This window comes from Gadus macrocephalus, chromosome 7, assembly GCF_031168955.1.
Source record: "Gadus macrocephalus chromosome 7, ASM3116895v1".
Classification (NCBI taxonomy): domain Eukaryota; kingdom Metazoa; phylum Chordata; class Actinopteri; order Gadiformes; family Gadidae; genus Gadus; species Gadus macrocephalus.
The window spans coordinates 22,587,529-22,600,028 of NC_082388.1; the positions used below are offsets into that span (position 1 = coordinate 22,587,529).

The following is a 12,500-nucleotide window of genomic DNA, read 5'->3' on the forward strand; positions in this document are numbered from 1 at the left end:
GCGTCGTTTGACCTCCTCACCCTCCTCACCCGTCTCGGCCACCGAGGTCTCCGGCTGTCAAAACCCAGACTCAAGTCAACCACAGAGACGGCTGTCGCAGGGCTCCCTGAGGGAGAAGAGCATCCGTGAGTTTCTGTGCATCGGTCAAACCATTCCCTGAAGAAATGTATACACTGCTTTCACAGGAATGACAAATATGAACCACCCAAGGCGGCGATATCGCTGCTGTTTGGTTTTAGCATCAGGGTACTTACAGTTAACGCATAAACTCAACACTTAACATATGTATTGCTATCTTCTTTTCCAGGGCGAAAGATGCGGGTTTATTCGCCAGACACCGCAAGCGATGAGCCTCTGGGCAGTCCAGTGGATGGGGACTACCTCTTCCCAGGTGCCTTCAGTAGCTTTCTAGAGGAGGAACCGAGTGAATGCTCTCCTCTGGAGACGGGAAACTGCCCTCCTCTGCTCGAGGCTGCAGTGGACCTCTGCCACTCCGATGGCTCGGACGCGTTCGATATGCTGGAAGAGCCCCTTCACATCACAGAGGACTTAGAGCCGGGGTCTCTGGAGAGCTGTGGGCCGGCGGACCCTTTGAACTCCACAGGGCGGAACTCTTTACCACAGTCACGTCAGGTGGATCACGAGCACCGGCGCTTCTCAGCGTCGGAGCTGATCTCCAGACTTCAGCTGTCCCAGAGGAAGAACTCTTTCGCCCTGAAGCTGGGGAAATCACTGTCTGCTCGGGTTGCCTCCAGGGACAGACAGAGCTCCAGCTGCCTCATCCCCCAACCCGACTGTAAGTAGCTGTTGGGAGGCAGGGCAGGAAGTCAAATTAAGTGACATAACTCTAAAACCCCAGAATGCAGGTACAACACTTGCCAAGTAACCCATTATCATTCAACTCACTCATTTAGTATTACTGTGTCATTTTCATTAATCCAAAACGGACTGTACCTGGGCAGGGATTGACGCTGTCCCTCCGTTATAAGTAATGTTTTCCGTTGCTCTTTTAATTCAGCTATGTCAGTCGCTATCAAAGTCATTTTGATAGCGTGGTAATGGTGCAAGGAGAAGGGAAAATCGCTTAAAAGCTTTTAGAGAATGAGGTGGGAGTCGATAGAAACCTTTTGCCACTTGCCCGGCCGCCCTCACCCTGTCTGTCGGCCTGTTCCCAGCTAAGTGTACCGTAAGGCAGCGTTGCCCTGGAGGCTCCAGCGACAGTGCTCCACAGAGCCCTGTGGGCCCCCCACCGTCCCAGGCCAACGTCGACACCAGCATGCTGCTGCAGCGATGGAGTACAAAGCTCGGGTAGGGTCATGTGGGCAAATCTGTCGAAACACAAATCGTAAAAAATCATGGCGTGGATATTTTCAAACGGTTCTTCTGATTTTGTATTTTCCCCTCCAGCACAACTATTCCCAACAGGATGCGAAAGAAATCCATCGAGGAGGACTTCAGCACAACCTCTACGGTGGCCAGCTCAAAGCGCTTGTCGCGGTTTCTGCCGAGCTGTACGTTTCAAGTGATTACACTCAAGTCCAAAAACTCCCTTCCAGCGTCCTAATCTTCAGTTCCTGACCAACGCTTTTCCTTGTCTGTTTGTCGTCATCCCTCGACCCTCCAGCGATTCTGTACCAGGAGTACAGCGACGTGGCCATCAACCGGGAGATCCAGAGGCAGCAGGGGAAGGAGCCCGGCACCGACGAGGAGGGGCTGAAGGGTGAGGGGTCGGACGGCTGCCCGTCTCCCTCCAACCTGTCTCCCTCCAGCTCCTTTCGCTCGTCGCGGGGCTCTGCCTTCGCCCTGTGGCAGGACATCCCCGACGTCCGCACCAGCGGGCAGCTGGACAACTTCAGCAACGAGGAGAGGAAACTACAAGAGGTAAACGACGGACGCTCAAGAATGAATCCAGGTTTCGTTTTATTCAATTGCATTGTAGCCCAAGGACGGCCAGAATATGTTCATGCATTAATTCCTAAAAGGTAGATTGGATATTACTTCAAATTTGGATTCACAGGAGGGAACAGTGTATTCGTCCTTTCTCACAACTAGAACCTGAACATAAGAACTTAGTCTTTATTAAAAACCCCAATACTCTTTTGCTTCATTTTGAAACCAGGCCAAGTTTGAGCTGGTGACGTCGGAGGCCTCGTACATCCGCAGCCTGAGCATCGCGGTGGACCACTTCATGATGTCCCCGGAGCTGGCCGAGTGTCTGGGGGCCCAGGACAAGCAGTGGCTCTTCTCCAAGCTCCCAGAAGTCAAAGATGTCAGTGAGAGGTGAAGTGAACAAGGTGGCGCCGACGTGTAGGACATTGCGGGCTCCCCCTCAGCTTTGCGTATTCACAGAGGATGCCTGGGATTTTAGCATTTCATGACCATTGAAGGAGCTGTCGATAAGATTGAATTACTATATTTTGGTTATTATTTTTTACAAATGCCATCCGTCAGCTATTAGTTAGTGAAATGCGTGCTGAGAATACCTGTAGAGGTGAAGGGTGCAATGTTTATTTTCTTGCTCTCTTCTGCTCTTTTCTTCTCTACAACTCTCTAATCTGACCTACAGCACCTTAAACATATTCTACTTGTTCTCAAATGCGTGTACTACAAACACCCTTTACCAACAAAGGTGCGCCCGTTCTTTCCCCAGTCCACCCCCTCCTCCAGCAGCGGTTCCCACGCATCCTGAGCGATCTATATCCGTACCGTGTTCTTCCTCCCGTGTCTAGGTTCCTTCAGGCCCTGGAGCGCCGGCTGGAGCAGGACATCCTGCGCTTCGACGTGTGTGACATCGTCTTCGACCACTGCCCGGCTCTGCGCAGGGTCTACCTCCCCTACGTCACCAACCAGGCCTACCAGGAGCAGACGTACCAGCGGCTGCTGTAAGCTGGGCATCATGTGCACCGTGACAACACCCGGTCGTGGCTCATAAAGACACTGGATACATACACACTCCCGCAGATAAAGCCGATATCAATGTTATCTCAGAGAAGGTCTGTCTCGCGCTCAAGTTGTTTGCAAGGAGTGAGGGTGTGTTTTGTGTTTTTACAGTATCATTGGGTCTACCAGGACAGGTTTCAAAAGCAATCACAGGCCACCCAGACACTATTTAATTATACTCCTAAAAGGCTGGTAAATATAGAGTCCATCATTCATCTACAGAGGAGGATAAGTGTTGTCACATGACATAACAACAAGATGTTGAAGGTGTCGAATTTTGAATCTGTTTTATTTATGAAGCGCTTTTTGTACACCAGGGAAAAATAAGAGAGATCATTACCATAAAAATGCAGATTATACGTGGTGCATGTTTATGTCATTGTTTTATGAAAAATGACCAGAGTACCCCAATAGTGAAACAAGATTACCACAAGTATGGATTCTATAAATTCTCTAATTATCTTTAATCTATAATCAATCAATCTATAATCAATACATAACATCTCGTGTCTCAGATTAAAATCTTCTCTGGCTTCGTCCCCCAGGCTGGATAACGCTCGCTTCCCGGGAATCCTGGCCCGCTTGGAGGAGGACTCGGTGTGCCAGAGACTCCCCCTCACCTCCTTCCTGATCCTGCCCTTCCAGAGGATCACACGGCTCAAGATGCTGGTGGAGGTACGCAGCAGCCAGCGAGTGAACCTCCAGCGCTGCCTTCGAGTCAGCACTTGACTCTCATTATGTGACGCTGAGATCTGATCCAGGCCGTGCTTGTACTAGCTAAACATTTTGGGTTCAGGTCCAGGATTTTTTTTAACCCTTTTCTCCTTAGGAGGTAAAGGCTTGATGATTAACAAGATGGGTGGAATGTCAAAGATTATATATATATTTAAAACAAAACAAAAAAGAAAAAACATATATATAAATGTATATTATATATTTTTTATATGCATTTGTTTATTTCAATTTTGTTTTCTAAAAGTTTTATACATAAATACAAAACAATTTTTTTTTTTTTTTTTTTATGTACAACATATTTTTACAGAATATTTTAAAGAGGACGACTCCGGGTTCTAGAGACGAGGACACGGCCACAAAAGCTTTCAACGAGCTGAAAAAGGTAGCCACAGACGTAATCATGATAATGATCATAATCATCATTCAAGAAAGCTTTAGCCATCACTGGACACACAAGGATACCATAGTATATATTTACTATCTGCTATGTTATTTACAAAAATCTTTTTTTTTCTTATTCCGAAGATCATAAAGGAGTGCAATTGCAGTGTGCAGTCGATGAAACGGATGGAAGAACTCATTCACCTCAACAAGAAAATCCATTTTGAGAGCAAGGTTTGCAATGTTTTGATTTTCGCAGTATCGTCTTGGTTTCTCCTCCGCGTCACCGCCTGTGCAGACATGCCTTGATGAGTGGGGCTTCCACCCTCCTAACCGTGGCATGCTGTGCCCCTCCGGCCAGATCTTCCCACTCATCTCCCAGTCCCGCTGGCTGGTGAAGCACGGGGAGCTGCTGGAGGTGGACACCCAGACCATGAGCATCTCCGGCTCCAAGCTGAAGCTGCCCACCAAGCCTGTGTACCTCCACCTCTTCAACGACTGTCTGCTGCTCTCCAGACGGAAGGAGTGAGTACAGAGACACAGATAGAGAGAGAGAGTAGCGTTTAGATAAGTTCAGTTAGATTTATTTGTTATTACTGAGTGAGTTATTACTGTTATTTGTATTATTATAAATACATCAGGGTTTTCTTAATGCATCAATTATTTTCATTTTATTTATTATATTTAATGAATTACTTAATGTATTTATTCATGTACTTCTTTATTAATCAATTTATGTATTCGTTTATTGGTTCATTTTGTTAAGAGGCACATTGTCCTGTTAAGAAAATAACTATGATAACTTGATGCAATAACAAGTGAGTAACAAAGAGGATGGATGCAGTGACAGAGTTACGTGGACCCGGTCTGACTCCACTCAACATGATCCTCGTCACACACACGCTGCTGGTGTTTCACTGCGTGTCACAGCTCCCCCATGTCCTCTGCTCCCCTCTCCGCAGCACGTGGAAGTTTGTGGTGTTTGTGCACGCCAAGATAGGAGAGCTGAAAGTGAAGGACCTCAGCCAGAAGCTGCAAGGCATCTCGGGCTTCATCTTCCACCTGCAGCTGTGTGGGGGGCAGCAGCCCAAGCACCAGATCCTGCTCAAGGCTCACACTGAGTGAGTTTTAGTCCCAATCCCATTTCTACCCCTTACCCCTTCCCCTTCCCCCTCCCCCCTTCCCCCTTCAAAACAAGGGGGAAGGGGTAAGGGGTGGAATTGGGATTGGGCATTAACCTCTCTTTGACCCCTGCTGTTGATACGACAGCTTTAACAACTCATCGTGACACGATGTTTTGAGAGAAAAAAAACGTTTTGAGAGCTTCTCAAAGGTCCTAACGTGGCGAATTGGTCATCTCTGAAGGTGATTCATCATTGCAGTCTTAATCCCGAAGCTCACCTGTGCAGAGAGGAAGAACCCAAACCAATTCCTCCAAAATGGCCGCAATAATTAAACACGCTCGTTCATTTCAAACTAGATAATTGTTGTGTCTATTAGCAGCCCCTAGTGGCCTGAGCTGTAGCTACAGTTATAGCTATATCGTTTTCAAGTTTGCATCGCCATTATTGACCACGGTTCCTGTCCGAATCTAAACACAGTGGCTCTCTCTTGTCGCTCTCATGTGACCCCAGGAGCGGGAAGCAGAGGTGGATTACAGCCATGTTCCCATCCCATCCCCTGGAGGACATCGAGCAGGCCTGTGAGAATGAAGGTCAGTGGGTGTCTCATCGTCATCATAGGCCCGGGATATAACCCTCCCTATGTCCATAAACACCCCGGCTGTCTCTCCCGCCCCTGCAGATCTGTCCCAGGTTCAGTGCATCAGGAGCTACCAGGGCCAGGAGCATGACGAGCTGACTCTGGAGAAGGCCGACGTGCTCCAGGCCAAGAACATCACGAGTGACGGTGAGAGGCATTAGCAGTTGACTTTATGGTGCCATAAAACAAATGCATATTTAACCAAAAGTTAGGATTTTTAAACTTCTTACGTTTTTTTTTCAATTTACATTTGTTTTTGGGTAACGTTTACAATCGTATGCAATTTATAAAATGTAAAATTTATATATATGTCAAAAGTTATTTGACTTAGGCATTTTTTACGCTAAATACAAGATGAACCTTCAAATTTGCCCAAGGCAACTTTGCTATGAGGCTAACGAATTTTAAAAATTCAACATAAAAAAAGAACCGAGTGCTAGGCCTAACATCCCATGGTGTGTGGGCTGCCGGTTCCTCCCCAGGCTGGGTGGAGGGCATCCGCCTCTCGGACGGGGAACGGGGCTGGTTCCCCAAAACGTACGTGGAGGAAATCACAAGCCGCAGCGCACGCCTCCGCAACCTCCGGGAGAACATCCGCATCAAGTGTGTCACGCAGAAACTGCAGGGGGGTCAGTAGGGGGACGACGGAGTGTCGGCCCGGGGGCCACCACGGTGAGGAAGATGGCGGCTGTCGGGCCTCGGAGTCGCTGGAGCAGGCGGTCGTCGGATGGCTGTTTTACTACACTGTAGATAGGAGACCCTGATGTCAAATGCGGGTGCTAAAACCAAGCCAAGATATTTTTTCTATCTTTGCAGTTGGGTTCTCGTGATTTGTGTAGCTCTAATTCGACTTTTTTTTCTTGCACACTGGCTGTGAATGAACTCCGATACAAGAATAATTATGACACTGTTTTTTGACTTGCTCTAGTCCACATATTACAAGACACTATAGCCAGCCTTCTGTTGAAGGCTCTTCGATATCTTTTGTTCATGCTGGCAATGATTGCATTTCGTTTTAAAGAAATTAGATTCAGAGCATTCTGTGTGAAAAAAAAATCCATTTTTAAGATTGGCCAAAATAAAAGGATAAAGGTAAAAAAAATACTTTAACTTAAGTGATCTGCACTGCATTTGTTTTTGTAATATCGCACAGCAATATGGCAACAGGAAGCACCACTCTCCCATGAATCAGTCAAATGTGTCCTCACATGCTGCAAAGATTCTCAACTGTGGGTGATCCCATCATTCTGATCGTCCTAGATTACTTCAATCAATCATTTTTAGACCACACAAAGCACTGAAGCGCTCTGGCCTGCAAGTCTCCGAGCAAATTATTCCTGGCGATTCACCCAAGTTAATTCTCTAAACCCAGGTGGTCCCAAGTTGGATGCTTTTGGACGTATTGTTCTGAACGTTTCACTAATCATGATTAGTATGAAAGCTATATTCCAACGGCACATGTTTATAAATCCATTCCCTACCTATAAGCTGTTTGTTCTAATTTAATGTTTTTGCTTTTGCAGCATGTATATTTATACTCCAATAGCTGGTACATATCTATGGAGAACTGGAGTTTACATCCTTTAGATGTAGCCTACTTACTACTACGCCAAATGTATAAAGAAGAGAAAATTGCCTCCATAACTTTTTTGATGGTTATTTATATCAGCATACATTTTAATACAAAATCAATAACAATTACATTTATCATACACTGTCTTTGTACTTTATTGCAAAACACTGTAAATCTTGATGAAATAAACAAAAGTATTTTCTCTTTATTTTGTGTTTGGTATGATTGGTCCCTTGAACACACATTCAATGGATAAAAAAAAATGACAAACTCATTTTAGACTTTTGTTCTGAAATACTAAAGGCTAAAAATTGCTCCATCTAGATTTTGTGTAAACACTTATAGAAATATAGAATATGATTATTGTCTCTTTCTCTAAACATGAGAAAAGTCGTAAGTTTAATGTATCTCCTCATATAGAAAATGGCATTCTTCACCTTGTTAGACGGACCGTTCACCTAGCAGCCATCTTGACTAGCTACCCGTAAACCTTCACTCTAGAATCTTGGGGGGAAACCATGACAACTCAATGGGGAATCTGGTGGGGAAATGGAATGCAGAAGTAGAAACAACGCATTGAGTTGTCATGGTCTCCAAATAACTACCCAACTAACCAATATGGCCGCTAGGTGAAATAGGTCCCTTACAAGTTACAACAGAGTTCCTGAGAGTTTCTCCACTGACCCAACGGGGTTTGGAGTGAGCTTCTTTCTACAGAGACAGCTCGAACACGCGGCTGCTGTGCATGCTGTTGTCCACGGGGTTTCCTCTTGGGTGACAGCGGTGGTCAGTCTTGATCATCACGTCTTGACATTTCTTCTCGTTTCTCGGGAGCTTGGGCAGCGATGGAAGAGGGCCCTTGTAGTGGTGTGTCCCCCACTCTGGGCTGGCCTTCTTTGGCTGGGTGGGATCAGAATGCAGATCATAGATACTCACGATATAAAGGGTACTGTTGTAATGAACTCTGGTAGGCTCACCAATTCAATTCTTGACAAAGTAAAACAGAAGCAATAAAATAATTTCAAGAATGCAGGGGCAAGTGTTGGATGGGATTTTTTTTACGTAATGTACATTGTAAGTTTACCATAGGATGGGGTAGGTCTACCCACTTCTCAAATGATCAAACACTTAGAATAACAGACATTGGCAAAAAATACATAAATTAAGGTTTAACTGCTAAATTGATTGGCTCCATTGGTGAGATGGACGAGCGATTCAGCCTTTCAAACAAAGTATTAGGAACGCTGACATACCGGTTTTAGGTGGAAGAGCCAGGTGTTGAGGTCCTGGAGACACGTGCACGACACCTGCAACGGCTCCACCAGGTCCCCTGCACACCAACAGCATATCATCATCTCATCTCACGCCTTCCGCCTCGCTCTGCCTTTTCAGGTGCTAGCACACTGCCCTAACGAACACCAACCAACCAGCCAGCCAATCACAAAGCCACATCAGGCCGGTGGGCCGGGCCTGTGATCGGTGGATGGCTGCTGTCGGAGAAGGTTTCTCGGAGGGCCGACATGTCGGCTAACTTGTGCAAACGTTCTAAAGCTGTGTGTCTGTGGTAGTATGTCTGAACTTAAGAGGTCAACCTGTTGTTGTTCAGACCGTGTTGTAGCTGTTTGCGTGCATCTTCGATTTTAAAATGTAAATTGTATTAAGTATGTATTACTTTCAGAATCCTTACTCAATACTTATTGAGTTGTGTTTTGTTTCTGTGTATTATTTTCAACTGTATTCGACTTTCTCTATTATTCCAAACAACATACCAGAAGAATGCATGTTGGAAAACTTAAATGGCGATTCATCTATTTCTGATTCAGAACACAGTTGAGGTTACCTCTCAACTCAAACTCCAGGCGCCCGGTGATGACGGAGCGATCCACCACTTGGACGGTTCGTCTGGCCACCCTACCCTGTGGAGAGAGACGTGTTCAGGGTTGTCTACTGCACACATCTCTGGGTTGTTGATGAATAGGTCTGAGTGGCTGAAATTGTTTCAGATGGCATTTGTCTTTGGATGGTGAACACGGTTGTTTTGGGCTTTTGGTAAATGTCCTGGTCAGAAAACACAATCAAAATCAAATGATAGCAAGTATATTTTAGTACTGTTGTGTATTGTAGTGTACCTTTCAAACTTGCTCATATGTAGTCTAGCAAATCAGACTTTTGATTCATATCTAAAGGCAGACCAGCTCAGATCTGGGTAAACAGGGCATTTCACTTTCTCTCACTTCATATTTGTTTCGACCGATCATGTTCTCAAGGCGGGGATCTGTAAGCGTGTAATTGCAAATGTAAACCTGGCCAGTAGTAGTAAACTGTAAGAAAGTGTCTATAAAGGTTTCAAATCAACACCGTGTCAGACTGGCCACTGTATAAAACATGCCTTCAAATTTAAAGTTTCTATTCGGTATCAAATATCCGTAGTGTAACAGGAAACAAGGTGTAACTCCGCCCCTTGCAATTTTTCATTTCCGGCCCAGTCTCTGTCCCGCCTCCCCCCAGAAGTTCTGCTAGAACACAGTAGGACTGCTGATCCCATGTTACCTCATATGTAATGGAGATCCTGTTGTTGTCCACCGACAGTAGCAGCACGTCTTGTGGGTAGAGAACCATAAGCCTCTCAGCGACGCCCTGCGAGGCCAAAGAGACGCTTTAGTCAGAGTCAGCTTGAGTCATGCAATCACATGGAGAAGTCTGGCTTGTCTTTTCCTAGGTCTGTCTCTTAACCAACCATTCACCTGTATTTATCAACAGCCCCTCAATGACAATGCACTTGGAACCCAAGCGGTTCTCAATACATTGATTACGAATACCTGTATAAATAGTCATATAAATCATGTAATGCTATGGTTTGGCCCTTCAAAAACCTCTAAATGTTGACTTGATTTGGATTTATCATGCGATATCCGATGTGATAGGAATAGTTACCTATCTTTGAGTATCCATAATATAGAAATGTGCGGTGACCTTTCTGTGTGTGTTCATAATATAGACTTATTGTTACCTGTCTGTGTGTTCATAATATAGACATCTGTTGTTACCTGTCTGTGTGTTCATAATATAGACATCTGTTGTTACGTGTCTATGTATTCATAATGTAGACATCTGTTGTTACCTGTCTGTGTGTTCATAATATAGACATCTGTTGTTACCTGTGTATGTATTCATAATATAGACATCTGTTGTTACCTCTCTGTGTGTTCATAATATAGACATCTGTTATTACCTGTCTATGTATTCATAATATAGACATCTGTGGTTACCTGTATATGTGTATTCATAATATAGACATCTGTTGTTACCTGTCTATGTATTCATAATATAGACATCTGTTGTTACCTGTCTGTGTATTCATAATATAGACATCTGTTGTTACCTGTCTATGTATTCATAATATAGACATCTGTTGTTACCTGTCTATGTATTCATAATATAGACATCTGTTGTTACCTGTCTATGTATTCATAATATAGACATCTGTTGTTACCTGTCTGTGTGTGTTCATGATGCGGACGATGGATATGAACGCTGGCTCCCCCATGCGTTGGATGGGGCTTCCCTCCCAGCCGCGGATCACCGTTTGCAGTAAGAACTTCTTCAACTTCTCTCTTTTCCAATGCTCATCACAGGGCAACTGTAGGAAAGACGTGAAGAGGAACAATGTAGCTGCATCACCTGTGGACAGAGCCTGCTGGCTGCGTTGGGTTGAGGTAGAAGGTTTATATGGGAGTATTGTGAGGCCTGGGCTGCAGGCAGCTAATGATTTATTTATAGTAGATTCATCTAACAATCTTTTTTTTTTCAGTCTATTAAACGTCATCAATAATAGTTCAAATTCAAAAGTGATGCCTTGAATGCTCTACAATAAGTGACCAAGGAAAATGAAACAATTCCTTTTACAATGATCTCCTGAACCAAACCGCAAGCATAAGCAGCAAATGTTTTTTATTTCAATAGACTCAAACAATGAATCGATTATCACAATATGATTCGATTTTAATCCACTATTCGTGACATGTGGTGTTACCAGGTAGGACAGCGGGCCCTGGGCGGGGGGGAGAGGTCTTGGCGTGGACTCTAGGTGGTCCATCCAGGTTCCTACCTCCACAGCGCTGGGGCAGATGAACACCTTGGAGTCAACCATCGGACCTGAAGGCACAAAGGAAAAACACAACGCAAGTTTTGAATGGGCTTGAACCATGGTTGGATTATACATCATGAATTTGCAGTTGTTCATAATGAACAATACAATTTTTATTTATAAGACGCTTTCCATTCAAGTGATCTGATTGTGCTGTAAAGGGCTACAATAGAACACGCAAGTAGAGCTCAAACAATAAAACAAAAACTAGAAACAAACTAAAACTAAGTGTAATTAGATATAATCTCGTATTTAGGTTGTTGGTCTAGTGAGGACTTACTGCTGACTTCAAAGCCATCCAATGAGTGTGAGGTGTCAGAATCCCAGGAGAGAGGTCGGAAGGTCAGGCCAGATAGTGGAAGGATTCCCTGCAAGGGGACGGGAGAACACATTCAGTTTGGTTTGGTTGGTTTCCACCGTGAACAGAAGCCTATATTGAGTTCTCCTGGTTACTAAATAGACAGGCAACTCATATATATTGTTTGGTTTGTCTTCTCTCAATTGGGCCATCACCTTTGTCCGCCAGAAATGATTATAGTACAATGTATATTTATTCGAATGTATGATAATTTCTGATAGGTAAACACTACTGTATTAAATGGGATAAAGAGAAATATAAACCTCATAGACGAAGTCCCGTTGGAAGTGATCCACTGACAGGATCAACAAGTGAAACGAGAACAACACCAGGAAGTGTTCGCTCCTCTCCTATTGGAGAAAATGGAAATGAGAAGCAGAGAGGATTGGGCACAAATTCAAGTAAAACCAAGAGTTGAACATAAAAAAAACGTTGAAAACATGAAGAAACACATTGGCCTTGAATGATGTAGAAAACGCTATGGGTGGTAAGGCCTACATCACCTCAAGAGATGGCAAATGTAAAGTAAACTGACCATGAACCGACCATGAGTTGAGCCAAGGAGAAACATTTTCACTTGATTTAATGTCTTCTATTTTTTTGTA

General features: G+C 44.4%; 2 protein-coding genes across 2 annotated transcripts in view; one reads left to right on the forward strand and one right to left on the reverse strand.

Annotated features, from left to right (window-relative positions):
* The window catches only part of arhgef19 (Rho guanine nucleotide exchange factor (GEF) 19), an 11,257-nt gene extending 3,659 nt beyond the window's left edge, over window positions 1–7,598 (forward strand). Inside the window, exons 2-16 of the mRNA XM_060057417.1 lie at window positions 1–125; window positions 308–796; window positions 1,176–1,308; window positions 1,408–1,511; window positions 1,625–1,881; window positions 2,120–2,280; window positions 2,730–2,882; window positions 3,486–3,615; window positions 3,983–4,057; window positions 4,201–4,290; window positions 4,418–4,581; window positions 5,019–5,177; window positions 5,691–5,770; window positions 5,860–5,964; window positions 6,300–7,598. The exon at window positions 1–125 is cut by the window's left edge and continues 578 nt beyond it. Coding sequence (XP_059913400.1) covers window positions 1–125; window positions 308–796; window positions 1,176–1,308; window positions 1,408–1,511; window positions 1,625–1,881; window positions 2,120–2,280; window positions 2,730–2,882; window positions 3,486–3,615; window positions 3,983–4,057; window positions 4,201–4,290; window positions 4,418–4,581; window positions 5,019–5,177; window positions 5,691–5,770; window positions 5,860–5,964; window positions 6,300–6,454 — 2,380 coding nt within the window. The 3' untranslated portion in view covers window positions 6,455–7,598. The remainder of the gene's footprint in view (window positions 126–307; window positions 797–1,175; window positions 1,309–1,407; window positions 1,512–1,624; window positions 1,882–2,119; window positions 2,281–2,729; window positions 2,883–3,485; window positions 3,616–3,982; window positions 4,058–4,200; window positions 4,291–4,417; window positions 4,582–5,018; window positions 5,178–5,690; window positions 5,771–5,859; window positions 5,965–6,299) is intronic.
* An 88-nt stretch (window positions 7,599–7,686) lies between these two features.
* The window catches only part of LOC132461917 (pleckstrin homology domain-containing family N member 1), an 8,250-nt gene continuing 3,436 nt past the window's right edge, over window positions 7,687–12,500 (reverse strand). Inside the window, exons 4-11 of the mRNA XM_060057418.1 lie at window positions 12,159–12,245; window positions 11,818–11,905; window positions 11,424–11,545; window positions 10,884–11,030; window positions 9,941–10,027; window positions 9,231–9,306; window positions 8,644–8,720; window positions 7,687–8,290 (exon numbers count right to left, since the gene is read on the reverse strand). Of these exons, the coding sequence (XP_059913401.1) occupies window positions 8,102–8,290; window positions 8,644–8,720; window positions 9,231–9,306; window positions 9,941–10,027; window positions 10,884–11,030; window positions 11,424–11,545; window positions 11,818–11,905; window positions 12,159–12,245 (873 nt within the window). The 3' untranslated portion in view covers window positions 7,687–8,101. The remainder of the gene's footprint in view (window positions 8,291–8,643; window positions 8,721–9,230; window positions 9,307–9,940; window positions 10,028–10,883; window positions 11,031–11,423; window positions 11,546–11,817; window positions 11,906–12,158; window positions 12,246–12,500) is intronic.